At 38.2% G+C, this 22,543-nt stretch overlaps 1 protein-coding gene across 1 annotated transcript in view; it reads right to left on the bottom strand.

Moving 5' to 3' along the window:
- Nucleotides 1–22,543, bottom strand: part of csmd3b (CUB and Sushi multiple domains 3b) — a gene marked incomplete at its 5' end in the record, with an annotated part of 796,761 nt that overhangs the window by 232,611 nt on the left and 541,607 nt on the right. The window contains 2 exons of the mRNA XM_079829185.1: nt 20,854–20,970; nt 21,159–21,353. Of these exons, the coding sequence (XP_079685311.1) occupies nt 20,854–20,970; nt 21,159–21,353 (312 nt within the window). The remainder of the gene's footprint in view (nt 1–20,853; nt 20,971–21,158; nt 21,354–22,543) is intronic.

The following is a 22,543-nucleotide window of genomic DNA, read 5'->3' as shown; positions in this document are numbered from 1 at the left end:
TGACATTTTGGGGTATAAATAGCGCGAGTAGTGCGTTCACACCAAAAACTCCAAAGAGAAAAAGTGCACACGGATGATGCACTTAATGAACCGAGAAAACACAAACTGATGAATGCTGGACACGTCATGCTCTCAACTGAACTCATGCCACCTTATCAAATGCACACACTACACGGATGAGTACATAATGCATAAGTGCAACATTAGGGACACAACTCGAATCTTATGCTTCAATATTTTTAGGAACTAAAATATAAATACTAACTTGTAAAGTAAAATAATAAATAAAATAAAATAATGTTTTTTTAAAAGTAATTAAAACAATGTTAAATAAATAATACAATCCAAATCCAAAATCAACCAAAAGGAAAACATGCAAACATACTTTTAAAAAAATATATATATATTTTTTTTTTACAACCAATGGTTTTCAAGGAGGAAAAAGGAACGTTTAATGTCAATATCTATTTCGAATGTCGTGAGAGTTAAATAGATGATCTCTCAGAACAAGAACTGTCCTCACCGCACTCCTCCAGGGGTTAAAGGGTTGAAGATATTTTAGTTGAAAGCTGATGGCTGAGAAAGGCTTCAGATAGGCCTCCATTGGCATTCAGTACATTTACACTCCCAAGACCCATAAAAGGCACTTAAAACGTTGTTACAAAGTCCATCTCACCACAGTGACTCTACAATAATTTTACGATGCGACGACAATAGTTTTTGTGCGCAAAAAAAATTCAAAATAACACCTTTATCCAACTTGTTATTGTCTTCCGTGTGTGCCTCCACGACGCATGCGCGAGAATATGACGCAGCGCCGGGGTTCGGGAATCCATGAAATGCACACTTTAACCCCATTTTGAGAACTACGCCGAGACCTAAAGCAGATCAATGTAGAATCCAACAGCTTAGACACGCGCGTCTTCCTCTGCTTGTAAACAAATCGCTTCTGGGTCATGTGTCCGAACGCCGGATCTGCGTCATATTCTCGCGCATGCGTCATGGATAAGTTGGATAAAGGTGTTATTTTGATTTTTTTTTGCGCACAAAAAATATTGTCGTCGCATCGTAAGATTATTGTAGAGTCACTGTGGTGAGATGGACTTTGTAACGACGTTTTAAGTGCCTTTTATGGGTCTTGGGAGTATAAGTGTACTGAATGCCAATGGAGGCCTATCTGAAGCCTTTCTCAGCATCAGCTTTCAACTAAAATATCTTTATTTCTGTTCCGAAGATGAACGGAGGTCTGACGGGTGTCCAACAACATGAGGGTGAGTAATTAATGACAGAATTTTCATTTTTGGGTGAACTAACCCTTTAAGTGACTTGCATTGCCCTTATAATAGGTGTACTTCAATTTACTTTAGACAAAATCATCTGCTCATGGCTGAGTTGTGTTTGTTTCTACCATATGTCATCCTCAGATTCCAGATGTCAATCTATAGTGGTTAGACTGAAGTCAATAACTATACATTTCATTTTTGCATCTTCTAGTAAAATCCAATATCTGTGTATGAACAGCAAGACTGTGTAATTCAGTGCATGTATACTTGTGAAGCGCATTCGTCAGTTGAAGACAGGCGTGCAGGGCATCAGAGCGCTATTCTGACGGTGTCAGCACTTAGATAATTATGATGGACCTTGTCATGGTCAATTAGATATATGCCTATTTCCTTCAAGTAGTGCGGACATTTGACCTTCTGGCAGAATAACATCTGCTTCTTTGATAATTACCTGGACAATAGCCATGATGGCATCAAAATGGTGCAGGTTTATGGGTGCACTGACCCCGACAATCAGCTGACATTAACCTTGATGACAAGACTTTCTGGTTTTCAGGTCAAATATACACCGATCAGGCATAACATTATGACCTAATATTGTGTTGGTCCACCTTTTGCTGCCCAAACAGCCCTGACCCGTCGAGGCATGGACTCCACTAGACCCCTGAAGGTGTGCTGTGGTATCTGGCACCAGGATGTTAGCAGCAGATCCTTTAAGTCCTGTAATTTGTGAGGTGGGGCCTCAGTGGATCGGACTTGTTTGTTCAGCACATCCCACAGATGCTCAATTGGATTGAGATCTGGGGAATTTGGAGGCCAAGTCAACACCTCAAACCATTCCTGAAGCATTTGTGCTTTGTGGCGGAGCATTATCTGCTGAAAGAGCCACCGCCACCAGAGAATACCGTTTCCAGGAAAGGGTGCACATGGTCTGCAACAATGCTTAGGTAGGCGGTACGTGTCAAAGTAACATCCACGTGGAAGGAGGACCCAAGGTTTCCCAGCAGAACATTTCCCAAAGCATCACTGCCTCCGCCGCCACGCCTTCTTCCCATAATGCACCTGGTGCCATGTGTTCCCCAGGTAAACCACGCACACACACCCGGCCAAATGTGATTCATCAGACCAGGCCACCTTCTTCCATTGCTCCGTGGTCCAGTTCTGTTGCTCATGTGCCACTGTTGGCGCTTTGGGCGGGGTCAGGGGTCAGCATGGGCACTGGTCAGCGGCTGTGCCGCCCCATACACAACAAACTGAGATGCTCTGTGTATTCTGACACCTTTCTATCAGAACCAGCATTAACTTCTTGAGCAGTTTGAGCTCCAGTCGCTCGTCTGTTTGATCGGCCCACACGGGCCAGCCTTCGCTCCCCACGTGCATCAATGAGCCTCGGCCGCCCATGAGCCTGTGGCCGGTTCTCCACTGGTCCTTCCTTGGAGCACTTTTGATAGAGACTGACCACTGCAGACCGGGAACACCCCACAAGAGCTGCAGTTTCGGAGATGCTCTGACCCAGTCGTCTAGCCGTCACAATCTGGCCCTTGTCAAACTCGCTCAAATCCTTACGCTTGCCCATTTTTCCTGCTTCTAACACATCAAATTTGAGGACAAAATGTTCACTTGCTGCCTAATATCACCCACTAACAGGTGATGAAGAGATAATCAGAGTTATTCACTTCACCTGTCATGCCTGATTGGTGTATATAAACTCTGATATCAGCAAAGGCTGCATATATTTAATATATATAATATAATACTGTTTACTATTGTAATACATTGTTAAGTGTAATTTATTCCTGTGATCATCAGCATCATTACTCCAGTCTTCAGTGTCACATGACCCTTCAGAAATCACTCTAATCATTCTCAAGAAACATTTCTGATTAGTAAGTTGTGCTTCGTAATATTTTAGTAAAAACTATGATTTTTTTTTTCTGGATTCTTTGATGAACATAAAGCTCAAAAGAACTTAATGTATTTGAAATGGAAACATTTTGTAAAATGATATAAAAATTGACATTTTTGAAGCATAATTTCTGAATGAAATGATCAATTATCATGTGTTTGTTTTGCGAATACATTTATATTCACAAGAAGATGTTTAACGCTTTGATCCATTTTTGTTCCACTTGTTGAAATATTTGTACAAACTAATCTCACAGCTGTCGGAGATCTTTAGTAGCTTACTAAAAAAAGAAGCATTGAAACTAAAAGTGAAGCACCACTGAGATATTAATTTGAGAATTACTTTAGGAAAACACTGCGCTCGAGTGCCCTTAGCCGACGGCAAAGTCAAGAAATGCCTGCTTGACTGTGATTTACCAGAGGAGAGAACTTTAGCACCTTTGGTCCGCCTGAGTCAGGAAACACAACAAACACATAATACAGAGCCCTGGTGTTCCTCTGCTCTCTCTTTCTCCCTGCTAAATGAACTTTGCCTTGACTTCTGTTCTGTTTTGATGTTTTGGCTCAGGGGCTTGCAATTCCCAATTCTCACAGGCTTTAGAATAGCTTTGTAGAGAGAGAAGAGTGATCCCTTTCCAAGATAGCGTCTATGTCAAAGACATGAAACTGTGACTGTTTTGAGCGTGTGTTTGTTTGTATGGAGGTCAGAGTCAGCCAGGGGAAAAGCCATTTAGTTGACTATTTCGAACTGTCAGCCATGACAGAAAATATAGAACGTGTAACCACTCTAATGGCCGCCCACGGCATTCAAAAAGGGAGTTTATTTAATATCTCTATATGCATTCATTTCGAATTGCTACGTTGAAAATATGTGCATATGAAGGCACCCTAAAGCAAATTCCCAATGATAAATCAAAATATTGAAATATTTTATGTTATATTCATGTATACATGTCTTTATGTCGTGTAGTGCTGTGGTTATAGTTATACGCTGGTAAGGTTCAAATTCCACAAGTAACCACAAAAAAATCATTCTTTCCCCGCGGCATTGACGGAAATTTCCAGCTTTCCGTGTTTTCACTATTAGGCATCTTCTGAAAGTTGGTCCCACTTATATTAGGTGGCCTTAACTACTATGTACTTATTGTGTTCATATTGTATTGCACAACACTTTTGCTGATATTGAGGTGGAAACGGGTAAAGTTAGGGACAGATGAGTAAGTTTAAGGGTGTCAACAGTGTAATTACAGAAATTAATTACAAATGTAAGTACAATGTAAAAACACGTATGTACACAGTAAGTGCATTGTTACCAAATTATTAATTTCAATGTTAGTACATAGTAGTTAAGGCCACATAATATAAAGTGGGTCCCATGGTCTGAAGCGCATGGCACAGGTGCTCTTATGCTGGTTTCACACCAAACGCGAATAGAGCGTCAAAATCGCGTCTAGTTGGACGCTTGAACATTTTAAATCCATTCGCGCGTCCACATAAATCGAGCGTTTGAAGCGAAATAGACACGCGTTCAAGGCGCTCCAGGGGAAATATGTCATAAAACACCACTCTGCCTCTTTTCATTTTCATTAAAAATATATATTAAACATTAATAGCCACACAATTGTGGTCCAGGCAACTCCTACATTATCTTCACAGCATGTAAAGATTCATGACACCAAAAATTCATGACATGATTCATGACACCAAAGATCGCCCGTTAGATCCACACAAGACGAACCACTACAGGACATCAGAGCCAGCGGCAAACTTCAGAAGGGCTGGCCGAGGAAAGGCAGCTCTCGCCGGGGTTAATGAGCGCTGAGCGCCCGGTGATCGCCTGGATCTCACAACTCCAAAAACGGCAGATTCTTTATAAATAAGCCACATATTTGAGCTTTAAACAACTAAATTCTCACCTGAAAAAGTCTTAAAACTACATTTTGAGACACAATAGTAGTTTTTTTAAATTATGCAGGGTTTCTCATCACGTGACAGCAGTGAGCAGGCTCCTGATTGGTTAACGCGGCGCGAATTGACGCCAAAGTTAAAATTTTTCAACTCGGGCGTCAGACGCAAATTCGCTTCAAATGCGTGAATGCACAAAAAGCACCATTTGCGTGCAACGCGCGTATCACGCAAGACACTCAATTCGCATCATTCGTACGAACTGGACGCGCGAATGAGGCGGATTCGTGTTCATCGCGCCGCGCGAAACGCGTCTAACGCGCCGCAGGACCTCCAGACGCGTATCAATGCGCCTTTCCATTGGCTTAACATTGAAATCACTCGCTTCTGACGCTCTATTCACGTTTGGTGTGAACACAGCATTAGGGCGTGTCCGAATCCACTTTTGCTAGTTTAACGATGGGAAACATGGTTGGCGCATGGTCTAAAAGGGTTGTACCTTGACTCCTAATGAGTCATGGGTGTGTTTTGGGCGTAATGTACAATAAACCAATCAGAGTCTCATCTCCCATTCCCTTTAAAAGCCAGTTGCATTTGCACCACGGGGGATTTGCTATATAAATATCACAAAAAATGCTGCGCCACTGACTTTAGAGCAGGTTTTGTTGGTCAACGGCACAGTCGTTTTCAGTTCCTCAAATTAGCAACTCGCCAGCAATGCGCCTGAACACACCTGGTTCATAGACCAGCACACCCATGGGTGAACAGATGAATGCCAGTGCATTTGAAATTTAAACATAAATAAATAATAGACCTAAAAGTGAAATAATCTTATTCTCACTATTTTAATACAGTAATGAAAACATCCTGTATAGATACAGTACATATATTTAATATATAATTTAGATATACAGTATATCAAAGTTTTTTCTTACATTTTTTTTATTTTTCATAGTTAAAATGCTATTATTTATAATAGCATTTATAATATATATTTATAATATATATATAATATAATATATATTATATTATATATTATTTTTTTTAAACAGAGAGTCTGTTCTTTCTTTTGATATATTGCATGTTCAAAAATTCATACAACACAATATTCGAAGAGCTTTGTGAAAAGTTTGTGAAAACTATCAAAAATGCTTGAAGTAGCTGAGAAATAAAAAAAAAGAGTTAAAAAAGAGGGGAACGAGTTGAAAAAAAATTGTTCAAAAAAAATTATTCATTATAATGCCCTCCCTCTATATCTTCACACACGCACACAAAGACTATAAATATATAAAATATATAATATATAAAATATACTTCCTGAATAATAGAAAAAAATTTGATTTTATCTTTACATTGAAGTTCTAAATATTAATAATTCAGTGTTCTGGTACAGGTTTAATGGTGAATCCAGCTGCTACCACCCTTAGAAATAAAGGTTCTTTATTTCTTATAACATCCATAGAACCTTTCTTAAAAAAGTGTTCACCGGTTCTTCTGGGAATCAAAGGTGCTTCTTCTATGTCATCGCTGTGAAAATCCCCTTCTGGACCCAAACAGAAACATCGCGTTGGCCCACATCTGGTACATGTGGATTCAATGCGTACCAGATGTGGGCCGGATCTGGGCCGACACTATGTTGCTGTCTGGGGAACCTTTATATTTAAAGGGTTAGCTCACCCAAAAATGAAAAGTATGTCATTAATGACTTACCCTCATGTCGTTCGACTTTATGAAGCGACGAAAATAGTTTTTGTGCGCAAAAAAACCTAAATAACGACCTATATAGGGATGACGGTTTCAAAACACTGCATCATGAAGCTTCGAAGTGTTATGAATCAGTGAGTCGATTCAGAGATTTGGATCGCCAAAGTCACGTGATTTCAGCAGTTTGGCGGTTTGACACGCGATCCGAATCGCTTCATAAAGTTATTGTAGAACCACTGTAGTGAGATAGGATTTGTAACGACGTCTTTAGTACCTTTTATGGGTCTTGAGAGTGTAAAGTGCATTATGCCAATGGAGGCCTTTCTGAGCCATCGGATTTCAACTAAAATATCTTCATTTCTGTTCCGAAGATGAACAGAGGTATGACGGGTGTCGAACGACATGAGGGTGAGTAATTAATGACAGAATTTTCATTTTTGGGTGAACTAACCCTTTAAGTGTATTGTAAATCTTTATTTCAAAGCTAATATGTCTTAATCAGGTTTTTAATTAAATATTTTGCACTGCCAGCAGATGATTCAAAAATTCAGAGAACATATTAATAATGTTACAGTGAAATTTAATGGAGAAGGTGACAAGGTTGCTAATGTAACACCTATGAAGTGCCTATTAACAACGCCCGAGGCGAGCAAACCGAGCAACAGCGAGCGCAGGAACGTTTGACTAATGCGCACAGCGTATATTTAAACTCGACGTAAGCTTCTCGGCTGATTAAAGATTGAAAGTTCAATTGAAATCTGCAAGACAAGCTAACAGATAATTAATGCTCTGAAGTAAAACTAACATCTCACTGAGAGGCGGCACTGATGACTTCTTCAACATGCCACTCCGCAGCTCCGGCACCAGAGGCTTAGTGCTGTTTGGCAACATAAATGTTTACTATCTTAAGCTGTGAAAAGCATGCTCGCTCGTGCAGCGCTCTGATCAACAGTTAAAAACACATTATGCCCACTTGTACGGCTTGCAGAAAATTGTTTCCAAAACAGAAAGCAGCAATGAAGCCGTAATTGAAGGTTTTGGCTTCAACGTGGAATATTTTAACAGTCAGAGATCATCAATTTTGATTTTTTTCTTTTTCCTATGACCACGGCCATTTGTGAGCGAGGATTCCCCAGCATGTTAGTATTGACTGCCGGGGGCCAGCGGGGGTGGTGGGAGCCGACGGGAACATGGGGTGGGGGTGCATGCTCTGAATAATGCATCTCTCAGACCAAACCTGTCATTGTCTGAAATATTGCCGGCATCATTCTTTGTGACAGAATAATGAAACATTAAAAAAGGCAGTGGAGTGCTGCATTTTTAACAGGGGGCTCCAGAGCTCCGCCCTGCAGATCAGAGCCGATGGGGTACGTCTGTGTGTGTGTGTGTGTGTGGTTTCCTTCTGAAGAATGCAAGTGTTTTCTCTCTGTGATATAGGGATCATAAAGATCAGTGGATGTTAGCAATGTAAAGTGCATCTTTTATAATTACCGTTTCTTCAAGAATGCAAGAAGATCTTTCCTTAATGAGGATTAATGTTTTGTTTTCTAGTTGAAAATATCTATACAGCCTTAAAACAAGATGAAATTACTTAAGAAGCAAAACTGTATATGATATTTAGAGTTGTTCTCAGAGAACATTGTAAATTAAGTTTATTTTTCTTGCGCCTTTAGGAAATTGTTATTTTTTTATTATTATTATTTTAAGCATCTAACATCCTAAGTAGATTCATGCATAAAATAGGAAACATATCTGGCAGTGGATCTGATTTATCTAGCGTCACAGACGTTTATGGATTTTTTTTTCTGCATTACAAAGCATTACATGTTTTCAGCGTTTTTCCTTTTAGTTTTTTCCACAAAATTATATAATTATTTAAAAGTAATCTATATAATGTGAAAAATTTGGTTTGCACTGACCACACTTCTTTTTATTTATATGATATTTTACTAATAAAATAACTGTATATGTTGTTCTTTCCAAATTGTCATTCTGAGTTTAAAAAGCACATCAAATACACACATTTCTATCATACACTTTAGTCTTCTATTAATAAAGGTTTCTAAACCTTTCCAAAATAAGCTTGAGTAAATACAGTGAAAAAAACAGATGCAAAATAGTTTCTTTTTCAACATTCGTCTCCATTGTAGTCTTGAGTTTTCTTCCAGGAACGAACACGTCACAATATTCCTCATTTAAATAATTAATATACAGTATAAAGGGGCGGGGCCTGGTTGAGTTAGTTAGTGTATTGAAACTGACGAATATGGTAAGGGGCGGGACATTTCCCAATCATACTCAAAGTACTTGACCAATCACAACACACGGCTCCAGCCGACCAATCAGAGCACAGTGTGCTTTTCAGAAGGAGGGGCTTCACAGAGACAGGAACTAAACAGAGCGTTACTGACAGACTGGGAAAAGAGGAGCTGCAACAATGGAGAATATGGGAACTTATGTGTTTTTTGAACATTCAAGCATGAAAACCTATTTTGCAGAGCCCAAAAACAACATAAAGACTTTATGAAAGGACATAATACATTAATTTTGCAATATTATTTGCTATCATTGTAGTTACTGGATCTGCATCTGCACTCCACATTTCCACCTACACTTACTTCTGTGAATGTACATTGCCTCTAGAAATCTGCAGTTTGTGCGAGAGCAGTGCTTCATGGTACCAACAAAAAGAGGCACACAGTTCCCTTCCTGAATCTTCACAGTGACCGTCGATGGTGGAAAGATCTTCCCAACGGCACAACAATGAGCACTCCATTAAAACCTACAACTAAACTGTTTTTTTCAAACTTATTTTAGCTTCTCTCAGCATTTGTGGATCTTGGTGTCTCACAAGAATGACTGACTTTTTCCTATTTTGTACACTGTAAAATCCAACAGTGATTCTAACTGACACTCTTTAGTTCACTTTACTTAATGTCTTAACGTAATAGTAAAAATCTTGTAATCTGTACGATTCACATACTATTGCTTGTTTACTCAGAAAACCCAAGTTAAGATTAATTGATTGGTTTGAGTGCCATTTTGTCAAGCAAATAAACAACTCACCATTATGGTGATCAGTGTTCACTTTGGTTGGCCACTTGACCCATTCATACACTGTAAAAAAAAAAAGGTTCTATATGTCACCAAATATGGTTCTTCGTCGTAATCATAGAGGAACCACTTTTGGTGCTATATAGCACCATATCCTAACATGTTCTTTATATGGTAGCGGTGCTATATAGCACCTTAGTCAAAGAACCAGTGAAGAACCTCTGAAGAACCGCTGAAGAACCACTGAAGAACCTCTGAAGAACCGCTGAAGAACCAGTGAAGAACCTCTGAAGAACCGCTGAAGAACCACTGAAGCACCAAAATTGGTGCTATATAGCACTTAAAAAGGTTCCCCTATGATTACGAGCCAAGAACCATTTTTGGTGCCATATAGAACCTTTTTTTTTTTTTTAGAGTGTATTATTATAACTCTGTTCCTATTGATGCAGCAATGCAACAAGAAATCACTGTTATTTGGTTTCAAAGGAAGATACTTAATAAATAGGTTGCTTTTAAAAGTTGACCTGGCTTCTAACTGAATAATTAAGTTTAGTATTTTATTGCTAACACTTGCGTCATAAACACTTGTGAAACTTTTAATTGGGTTGATTTAATCCCTCTATATTTGTAACAATATCTTGCAGTTGACCATACTTGAGTTACACACACTTCAACATTCAGCAAAACACAACAATGGGAACAACAATGGTAGCTATACTAAGTCAAGAGTAAATCTAATGTAAAAGATCAAGTACACTCTACAGTTCTCTTTTAGTTACTAGAACTCTTGTGGAAGTGAACTATACTAACTAACTATTCACTCTAAAAAAAAAAGGTTCTATATGGCACCAAAAATGGTTCTTGGCTCGTAATCATAGGGGAACCTTTTTTAGTGCTATATAGCACCAGTTTTGGTGCTTCAGTGGTTCTTCAGCGGTTCTTCATCGGTTCTTTGACTAAGGTGCTATATAGCACCTCTGAAGAAATGCTGAAGAACCACTGAAGCACCAAAATTGGTGCTATATAGCACTAAAAAAGGTTCCCCTATGATTACGAGCCAAGAACCATTTTTGGTGCCATATAGAACCTTTTTTTTTTAGAGTGTTCCCATTTACCTTTACTTGTTTTTTTTATTAAGGCAAACGGTTTGCATGCTTTTTTTAAGTACGTCTAACTAATTCGATTTTACAGTGTAGATCACTTTGGATAAAAGCATCTGCTAAATGTTCATATAAATGTTCAATATCAGCAATGTATATCGTCCACTCTGACTTCGGCATTGCCCAAACACAGCTTTGACCACCAGTCCTGTGCGCCAAAAAACTACTCAAAGCAATGGCAATGTCCACTTTATGATTCCTTCACAGTCTCAATGGATTGAATGCTAGTTTTTGTGTGCCACTGTACACGTCCAAGCCACGGCCACCAATAAAACTGGCCTCACAATATTTGAAAAATCAATACACAGAGCTGAACTTCTCTGGCTTACGTGATCTGCTTTCCTGCTGTTTTTGAATCAGACAAAACAAAAGCTTTTATGACAACCGTCAGATATTTATCTCCACTCCAACACAAACGCTCAGCCCAGGCTTTGTTCTACAAGGCACTTTAAGCTTTTAATCGCTCCCTCTCTTGGCCTGGATGTTTGACGATACTTCAGGTGCATGAGAATGAAATCCCCCCTCCCATCAGGCAACAGCACCATCAGCACAAACCAGACTTACAGATCCCCCTTCCTGGATTTGCTCTTTTTTCACTCTCTATTTGTGCTAGGTTCCCTTTCTTCTGCTCGTTTGCCCATTACTAGCCCGTCACCGCTCATGACAAATGTAAACCTCGCTCAAACAGAAACTAATTAAAGCAGCGTGCAAAAAAACATTCGTTAAATCCTTGCACATTATTTTGCCCAAGACTGTATTACACACTGTGACATTTGGCTATGCTAATTGAGCATAATGGATGTACCTTTTGCAGATAGCATTAAGCGGATATCACTTTAAAAGATAGGCATGGTTTACTAATTATTCGTTAATGTAAAAGAACCTCAGCCCTTTTGCAATTCCAATCATTACTAATGGCTTGAACTGCAGCTCTGGGGAACAAGACAGATTGCTGTGATTGTTTATGTCTAGATCTCAGTACCTGAGGTTAAAATCCATCGACATAAATGAACAATTCCTTTGTTCCTATGATTAACAGAGTTGCGTGCCACTCAGCATTGAATTTACAATGGCTTTTAAATAGTGCTGTCAAACGATTAAAAAATTAACTAATTAATCACACCTAACATTAAGGTTTTTAATATATTTTAATAATTGCTCATTTAAACTCAAAACTAATGCATAAAGACAGTATATTTTAAATATTTGTTGTGATGGCATCTTTTTGTGAATGAAGCCCAGTATCAATAATAAAACTGATACTGATGCCTTTATGAAATTGCATTAATTATAGCCATTCAACATTACAGTATAATTGAAAGCTATCAATTTTAACATTTATTAGGCTTTAAAAATATATAACAACTTTTAATTTAAGTGAACTTAAAGCAGTCTTCACATAAACCCATTGTAATAAATGTCACATTTACCTGCCCTTCAATATATCAGGGCTCAATTTTATCTATCGGCCCAGTCAGACCGGTTCAGATTTTTACTGGCCCTGTCAAAATGCACTAAAAGTTCTTGTTTTTGACCCGTGTAACCTTGTGAACAGTGCTTTAAAGGCTCATTTTTCAACTCCCCTAGAGTTAAACAGTTGAGTTGTACCGTTTTCCAATCCATTCAGCCGATCTCCGGGTCTAGCGGTAGCACTTTTAGCATAGCTTAGCATAGATCATTGAATCTGATTAGACCGTTAGCATCTCGCTCAAAAAATGATCTTTTCGATATTTTTCCTATTTAAAACTTGACTCTTCTGTAGTTACATCGTGTACTAAGACTGATGGAAAATGAAAAGTTGCGATTTTCTAGGGCGATATGGCTAGGAACTATACTCTCATTCCTGCGTAATAATCAAGGAACTTTGCTGCCGTACCATGAGTGCAGCGGCGCAATTATATTACGCAGGGAAGAAAACAGTATGGTGCTTACAATAATCTCCGGTTGGATGATGCACGGTTTGTGGCATATTTTAGACTTAACAAAAGTCAGTTTGAAGACCTGCTACAAATCATTGCTCAGACACTAGCACTAGTCTCCATTTTTCTTGTCATTATGGAAACGAGTTTTGTGTTTTGTCCGGTCAAGCGCTGTCTGAAGTGGCTTTCTGTGTGCATGAGTGTGTGTGTGTGTCACGCAGACAGGAGATTGTCTTATCACACTTGAATGGTTTAAAAGCATTTGCGTGAAAAGAGCGTAATCATGTATTATAATGCAAGCCAAAGGATGATGGGGGGAAATGGATGCTGCGTTAAAGGGATAGTTCACCCAAAAATGAAAATGTTATGTTTATCTGCATAGTACCCCCAGGGCATCCAAGAAACTTTTTTAAACTTTGTTTTGCTCAGCCTTGAGTGCGCGATCACTTCCGGTGTGTGAGGTCTTTACACGATCTGGCATACAGTGGCATGAAAAAGTATGTGAACCGCTTGCAGAATCTGTGAAAATGGGAATAATTTGAACTAAATAAGAGGGATCATACAAAATGCATGTTATTTTTTATGTAGTACTGTCCTGAATAAGATATTTTACATAATAATTTTTTTACATGTAGTCAAAAATAGACAAAAAAATAGCTACAAATAAAATTTATTAAAATAACCCTGATAAAAAGTTTATGAACCATTGATTCTCAGTGCTGTGTGTCGTTCCCTGGATGATCCACGGCTGTTTTTTTGTTTTGTGATGGTTGTTCATGAGTCCCTTGTTTGTCCTGAGCAGTTAAACTGACCAATGTTCTTCAGAAAAATCCTCCAGGTCCTGCACATTCTTCAGTTTTCCAGCCTCTTTTTCATATTTGAACCTTCTCCAGCAATGACTGTATGATTTTAAGATCCATCTTTTCACACTGAGGACAATTGAGGGACTCAAAACTAAAAAACTACTAAAAAAGGTTCAAACATTCACAGACGCTCCAGAAGAAACACGACGCATTAAGAGCCGGGGGGTGAAAACCTATTGAATTTGAAAATTATATTTAAACAAGATAAGAAAAATTTGGACGACATCATCCTGTTCAAAAGTTTTCACCCCCTGGCTCTTAAAGCTACACTGTGTAACTTCTTAGCTAAAAACACTTAGTTCTTTCAAAAATATATGTGCTCATTAATGTATATTTACTTCTTTCAATTAATAAAGTATTCTCGTAAGTTTATAATATGCCATTGAAAATACATACGGGTAAGGGGTTCGAATGCGGGTCGCCATGTTGCCCCTCCATCTTGAAAGTACATTAGCCAAAGAGGGACATACACCCGTAAATTCAAGCTTCGCCTTTCGCGTTTTAACACTCGGTGGCACCGTGTCGATTGTGGACGAAGTCGAACTGGAAGCCATATTAATCTTGGACTAAATCGGCCACCGTAGGAGTTAAAACGAAATCGGAATTGAGAGGAACAGAAATTAATATTCACTGGATGGTCATATACAAGTTCACCGCTAGATGGGGGAAAATATCACACAGTGTAGCTTTAATGCATTGTGTTTCCTTCTGGAGCATCAGTGAATGTTTGAACCTTTTTTAGTAGTTGTGTTTGAGTCCCTCAATTGTCCTCAGTTTAAAAAGATGGATCTTAAAATCATACAGTCATTGCTGGAGAAGGTTCAAATATGAAAAAGAGGCTGGAAAACTGAAGAATGTGCAGGACCTGGAGGATTTTTCTGAAGAACGTTGGGCAGTTTTACTGCTCAGGACAAACAAGGGACTCATGAACAACCATCACAAAACTAAAAAACAGCCGTGGATCATCCAGGGAACGACACACAGCACTGAGAATCAATAGTTCATAAACTTTTTATCAGGGTTATTTTAATACATTTTATTTGTAGCTATTTTTTTGTCTTGTGGACTATATGTAAACATTTTTTATGTAAAATATATCTTATTCAGGACAGTAATAAATAAAAAATAACATGCATTTTGTATGATCCCTCTTATTTAGTTTAAATTATTCCCATTTTCACAGATTCTGCAAACGGTTCACATACTTTTTCATGCCACTGTAGTTTACACAAGCGCCGGAAGTGATCGCGCGCTCAAGGCTGAGCAAAACAAAGTTTAAAAAAACAGATCGCTTCGTGTCTTAAGACATCAATGTGTCGTCACGAGCCGCAGGGTTTCATTTGGTTTTGTCTGGTTTTTTTACTCTCATAGATTTTGTTACCATTCACATGCATTATACGACTGACAGACTGCAACGATTGGAGTTACAAATCTTCATTTGTGTTCTACTGAAGAAACAAAGTCACCTACATCTTGGATGAACAAGCAGATAAACATCAAATTTAAATTTTTGGGTGAACTATCCCTTTAATTGCGTTAAATATTTTTAATGCGTTAAACTGAAAAAATTACTTTTAACGCTACTTTTATATTGCAAGTTATTTCATTTAAAATGAAAACAATTCTTAAACTGCTAGTTTACCCCAAAAATGAAATCATCCAAAAAATCTGTCATCATTTATTCACCCTCATGTCGTTCCCAACCTTTATGACTTTCTTCTTCTGTGGAACATAAAAGTAGAAATTTAAAAGAACGTTTCACTGACTTTCATCATATTCTTCAAAAAATATTCTTTTATGTTCCACAGAAGAAATGAAAGAAAGGTTTGGAATGATGTGAGTAAAGGTTTATTTTTTGGGGTGAACTATCTTTTTAAATCATGCATAAACCTCCATTTGCTGTTAATATCTTTGTTTCCCTTGAATTTACCTGCTAGTACTTATTTTTATTTCTTTTTTTATTGCTGTTGGTCTTCTAGTTAGAAAAAAAGCTTTGCCACAATCTCTATCCCACTCGTCTGACAGAAATACTTTAGAGTATAGTAGAGAAATTTGAATATGTCAATATTTATGTTGAGAACTGAACATGCAGGCAATATTTCACAGTATGTTTAGTACTACGTGTACACATGCCAATGTTTAAAACGACGAGTTCAATGGTGTGATGTATGTGTTTCAGGGGCTAAAACACCTCAGATGCTGACTCTTCATTTTCTCTCCGTTTCATTTGCAAAGCTATCATGTTTTTCACTTTCCGTTTGCGTTTTTTTTATCAAGGCTTCATTTCAAATGACATCTATCTCGTTTAGGACCTTCCATCAGAGTGCGAGCGGCCCAATGACCAGAGACGGGCCTCGGGGGAGACATCACACGCCGCTCACATAATGCCAAACGATGCTTGTGAGGGAGGTCCAAAATCCCCAGAACAGTTCAACTGACAGCTACATTAACAGAGGAGTTTTTTTTGTCATGGTTTCTCTCCTTTCAACACCAAATACCTCATAACACCACTGACTTCTTGGTACAGGACTGAGAGAGCAAAGAGAGAGTCTTTCTTTTAGCACAAAAATAAAACCTAAGACAAGAGACCGACCGAGACCAGGAGGTCTGAAGGGCTTTCTCATTTCGCACTTTCATCTCTGAACTGGATATTACAATCACAGACTGTCTGCAAACATTTCAAGTCTCCCCGGAATACAGCAGCTCAATGATTAGGTGATATACAAGCTACTGTTTCGATAAATTAAAGGGATAGTTTACCCACATATTTAAATTCTGTCATCATTTACTCACCCTCATGTTGTTCCAAACCTGTTTTACTTTCTTCTAGGAAACACAAAAGACATTTTGAATAATCCCAGCAAGCAATTTTGAGTTTAAAAGACGTCTAATAGACGTACAAACACAGCTCTGACGTCTGGGCTAAAACAAGGCAAAATTTGGGCTGTCAGTGAAAATATAGACGTCTAACCATAGCCCAAGAATAGACTAGTCATCAAGAACATGAACATGTCAAAGAAATGAACCCAAACACCTTGTAATTACGGTTGACTTTGCTCACATGATGGAATATCACACATCTCGGAAGTTATTTTGGCCAAACGACATGTGACCAAATTCAAGGTTATTATGGCTAGAAGTAGGTTACTCATAGCCGGACTATATCGGGTCTATAGTTGCTTGCTGGGATGTTTTGTGACATTTTTGAAAATATCTTCTTTTGTGTTCCACTGATGAAAGTAAATCATACACGTTTGGATGAACTATTCCTCTAAGTTAGCCTAGAAATCTAGACGCACCCTAGCGGCACCAAATCTAGTTTGCAGCCAGGGTAGTCTAACAACTCTCCGTTGGCATGGGAGCTGGAAAAACCAAACTTTGGTCAGGCCAATCACATCGTGTATAGAGTCGGTGGGCGGGGTTAACATAATGATGGCAGAGTTGCGGCGGTTCCGCGTGCTACTTGTAAACAAAGAAGCTGGCGAACAGCGGTCTTTCGAATCGGCTTTGTCCGCGACTCTGGAAGACTTGGAGTTAAGCTTTTCTTTGAGGAAAGAACGAAGAACGGCACTGAAGTCATTCTTAAGAAAGGAAGATGTGTTCGGAGTTTTGCAGACCGGCTACGGCGAAAGTTTAATCAACTAGCTCCGCTTCACCTTCTTTGTTGCTCTGGTTGGTTGTAGCGCTATCCTATTGCGTGCAGAGGGAAGTTGAAAGACAACCGTTTATCCCGCCCCTCGGATTGAGCCCTGCCAATGGTGAGTTCCCAGACATCTTGATGTGGGTCTGGCTTGTCAGGCAACCTCTAAGAAGCGTAAAGAGGACCTATAGACCCTTTTCACATTTCTGGGTTTCTCAGAGTGGAAGTCGTCATAGTTGGGTTAACTATTATAGCTGTGAATGAGAGAATACATTAAATATTTGTTTGTGTGCCCATTTGCTCAAAAAGAAAAAGAAAAACGCCATAATAGTGATTTTACAACTTTCAAAAAGAGGGAAAAAATAGAGTGAGATTGATAACGGCAGTCAAAAGAGAGAAATATGTAAATTTTTTTCATCACTCCCATAGACGCTCTCTTACACTGCCTCACAGCAGCGGTAACTTGTTTTTTTGTAATTTGATGCAAAAGTATGTTATAAATGTACATACATATATATATATATATATATATATATATATATATATATATATATATATATATATATATATATATATATATATATATATATAAAGAAAATACAAAAAACGTTGCAGGATTTACGATATTGATGACCGTTAAAACACAACAGTCTGTGAAAAGGGTCTATTATACCCTTTTACAAAGTCTTGATTTTGCTGCTAGAATACGTTTTCATGCTTGAATTTCCCCATATTCTCTCATGTACCTTATTCTCCATTGTTGCAGCTCCTCTTTTCCCAGTCTGTCAGTAACGCTCTGTTTAGTAGTGATGTGTCGTTCATGAACGATTCGTTCATTTTGAACAAATCTTTAATATGACACGAGATTTAATATAACGGGTTGTCTCAGAGTGCGATTCGTTCATTTGGTGTTGACTGCGCATGCGCAACATCCCATATGTTCTGTACAGGAAACAGAATTGATATTTTCATTTATATTTATGCATTTGGCAGACGCTTTTATCCAAAGCGACTTACAGTGGCCTTATTACAGGGACAATCTCCTGGAGCAACGTGGAGTAAAGTGCCTTGCTCAGGGACAGACTGGTGGTGACCGCTGGGATCGAACCAGCAACCTTCTGCATATCAGTTCCATGGTTGGTGGTCCTTTCATATGGGGCTGGTACTTGATGAACGAATGACTTGAGAGAACTAATCAATTCTGTTTCCGGACGCGTGTATTGCATTTTAGGCCACGGAACTAACGGCTCAAACCCAAAGACACAAGAGTTGAACTAAACTTTCCAGGGAACAAAATGTGAAGTGACAAAGGAAAGAACGATTTGGATCGGGAGGTGATGTGAACTAACAGACTGCATACATAGCCTGAGGACCCAGCTTACGCAATTAATTCATCTTTTCTCAAACTTTTCTCAAAGCTTGGCCATGGCTTTATTTTTTATTCCAAAAGTACTAAATGAGTTGAAAAATGTAACATGTAACATTTTAATTAGATTCTGCTGAAATGAACGAAATGACTTGAAAAAAGATTTGTTCGTTTTGCCGAACGAGATTCAAAGTTCCGAGTCCCATTACCACTGTTTCGTTCCGGTCTCTGTGAAGCCCCTCCCTCTGAAAAGCACACTGTGCTCTGATTGGTCGGCTGGAGCAGTGTGTTGTGATTGGTCAACGATTTGAGAGTGTTTGGGAAATGTCCCGCCCCTTACCATATCTGTCAGTTTCAACACACTCCTAACCAACTCAACCAGGCCCCGCCCCTTTAATCTGCATATGAATTATTTAAATGAGGAATTTTGTGACGTGTTCGTTCCCGGAAGAAAACTCAAGACTACAATGGAGGCGTTTCAGGGAGTTCAGAAACACTGACACTGATATAGAGAATAACTCCCGCTGGAGAGCTTTTTCATGCTCAAACAGAAACATTACACACTAAAGAAAGCTGAACATGGAAAAAAGCATAATAGGTCCTCTTTAAATGTAGTTGGTTCTGTCTAGAAGTTAGTTAAAGAGAGCAGCTTGTCTCCTTTAATATACGATAATTAGTCGCTCATAGCCACAGTTTCTCCAACACTTCTGTTACTCGCAGGGACTCTGAATCAGAGCGGCATGCAATACCAAATTAATTTCAGTTCATATCTTCATCTCTTTTTCATCTGCTGGTTTGGAAGGTCAGGTCTCTGTGCAGTGACACCAGACTGGCTACGCTCTCAAAACTATGAAATATTATTACTGTGCAGCACCTTGATTCTCACATTCAACAGATGCCTTTCAAGTGTAAAAGAAAGACGAGGGACCTAGTTGCTAAGCTACACATCATATTGAATGTATAGAAATGAATGCATGAGACTAGTATACCTCAACATAATTCAGATGAAACTCACCCATGTGAAAAAGAAGCACACTTTAGCAAACTTTTTTAATTAGTTGCATACTTTAAGTGCGAACATGTTATTGCAACTAAATGAAAATGCATTATAGATTAAATTTATATTTAATGCAATTATCTGAGTGCTTTTTAACCACCTTAACTAAGTACATTTTATATGTAATTTCATCTTTGAAATATGGTTAGTGTACTGCCGAATGTACTGCATTTATGGTGAACTAAAATATACAGTAATTTCTGTTCAAAAAATATACAGAAACATTTCTGTTTCTGTATATTTATAAATACACAAGTGTAATTATGCTGCAATTTAGTACAATTAAAATATTTTCACTTATATAATGAAGAACACTACAGATAGTCAACACATCAAAATAAGTGTACTTCATTAAAGTAAAACTTTCAATTTGACATTACAAAAGTGCAATTATGTGTGCTAATAAACAGTCATGAAAGTGTACTGATTAAGTACACTTAAGGTGCATTTTATTTCAATGATATATTATCTGCAAGTATGGTCTTTTAAAAATATACTTTCAAGATTTGAACTACACATGCAATACTATTAAGCATACACTCTAAAAAATACTAGGTTGTTTTAACCCCAATTTGGCTCAAATATGGACAAACCCAACCGCTGGGTTAAAAATTAAAAAAAAAAATTTATTTTTAAATATGGTTTGTCCATATTTTACCCAAATTTAAGTTAAACCAAGTGCATACTGTTTACTAGTCGTTCAACAGTAACATGATTTTATACACTCAAAATTAATGTGAATATTATGGTATGCAATAGTTCCATATGTACAAGACATGATGAGACTTTGAATTTAAACTAGGACAATGTGCATTAATCAACATGTTTAAAACCATGTTCAGACATAACAAAAAAAGGCCAAAATTGCCCCATACAATATCCCTGACAAAAAGCCTGTAGAATTTGTATGTTAAATACCCCAAACACACTGAAAAGCCTCACTTTTTGCCTTTGCTGCGTTCTGCTCCAATTTCGTGTTGTATTTTCAGTTACTCACCAAACTCCCTGGGTACAGAGATAGAGTACACACAGCTCTGTCCCGTCGTGTAGTTCCTCGGGAAATTCGGCGACAGCACGGTTCCATCGGTCCCAGTAGAGCGGCTTCCACATGGTGCTGTTCACACAAACACCCAGATCACTCATTACTTTGTGCTTAAACACTCACGATGAACTGCTATTTTTGAGACAGCAGTCTGGATGGAAAAAATCTTGGCTAGCGAAGCATGTACAAGTCTTTTTATGTGTTTGATTCATTTTGTTTGGTCTACGGCAGCAGAGATTCTCTTAAGCATCTATCTCTACCTTGACAGCTGGGCAGCCCCCTGTTCCAGCCAGGCCTGCCATCGTCTCCCATAATGCAGGTAAGCGTGGAGTAGCCCTGGAGGACGTAGCCCGCCTCACAGTAGAAGGTCACGGTGGAGCCCAGCTTGTAGTCACTGCCCAGCCGAGTCCCATTCATCACATTACCGGGATCAAAGCATGACTCCCTCAGCTTGGCTGTGTGAGATGGAGAGAGGTGCAGGAAAAGCAAGGGGTGAAAATCACTTTAGGCATATCTTAGCTTGCGGGATGTGTCGAAACCAAAGTTACTGTACAACATAAACACATTATAAAGACTTTTTCGGGGAGCTTGAAGCCTGTCTGGTAACTGAGAACTGTAATTTTGACAAAAAATATGTATATTTTGTGTTCCGAGCAGGGTTATTATCAGTAAAAAAAGGAAAAGATATGAAGACTCAAAGCATATTTCGAAGGCTTGAAAAATATTTTAAATAAAGATAATTGTTTTATCAAGTTCAAGATTAAGTTTGAAGAGGATTCTCACAAAACTGTATTTTCTGCAGGTTTAATTCAAGGTAAATTAAAAACACTTTTTTTATTTTCATAATTCACAAATTATGCATAAAGTGCAAAAACTGTGAGGGGGAAAAAAATAATGTAAAATTTGTTTAGAGCTTTATACACTGTAAAAAAGTTGCTTTTTAAGTACAATTAACTTAGATGTATAAGTAATTAAAACTTAAATTAAATTTAAATGGCTTAAAATCAGTTGAATCTTGCATAACTTGAATTGAGTTAAAGTAATATAAAAACATAGCTGTCATAACTTACTGATTAGTGCTGTCAAATCGATCAATCGCGATTACGATCACGACAAAGTTTGCGTTTACATAATATATGTTTGTGTACTGTATATATATATGTATATACATGAATGAGTGTGTATTTACATATAGATAATAATTTAACACAGTACACACAAATATTACGTAAACACAAACATAGGCGTAAATTCCGTGGGGGTCGGGGGGGCAGGATCCCTTATCCCATATCTACCCCTTACCCCCCCCCCAAAAAAAAAAATTTTATAAAACGACATTGTGTATTGTAAATAATATAATTATATATACTTAAAATAATTGTGTAAGTAGTAAAACAATACAAACGCAAACAGAGCAAAAATGCGGTTAAAGTTTAGAAAAATTTTGAGTCCCCCCTGTCTTGCCCCACAGTGGCCCCTCACCAAGACACACACACACACACACACACACACACACACACACACACACACACACACACGCAAGTCCGGTGGGAGAGAACACAGTTCTTCAGTAGTTGTTGAACTCCAGTAAGGCTGTTAAGGCTATTTTATTCACTTTAAACATCGGATGAATTGATTATTTTCG

Source organism: Gobio gobio (genome assembly GCF_949357685.1).
Source record: "Gobio gobio genome assembly, chromosome: 11".
NCBI classification, from domain to species: Eukaryota; Metazoa; Chordata; class Actinopteri; order Cypriniformes; family Gobionidae; genus Gobio; species Gobio gobio.
Note: the sequence above shows the minus strand (reverse complement) of the source record. Positions and strands in the feature narration are given on the sequence as shown.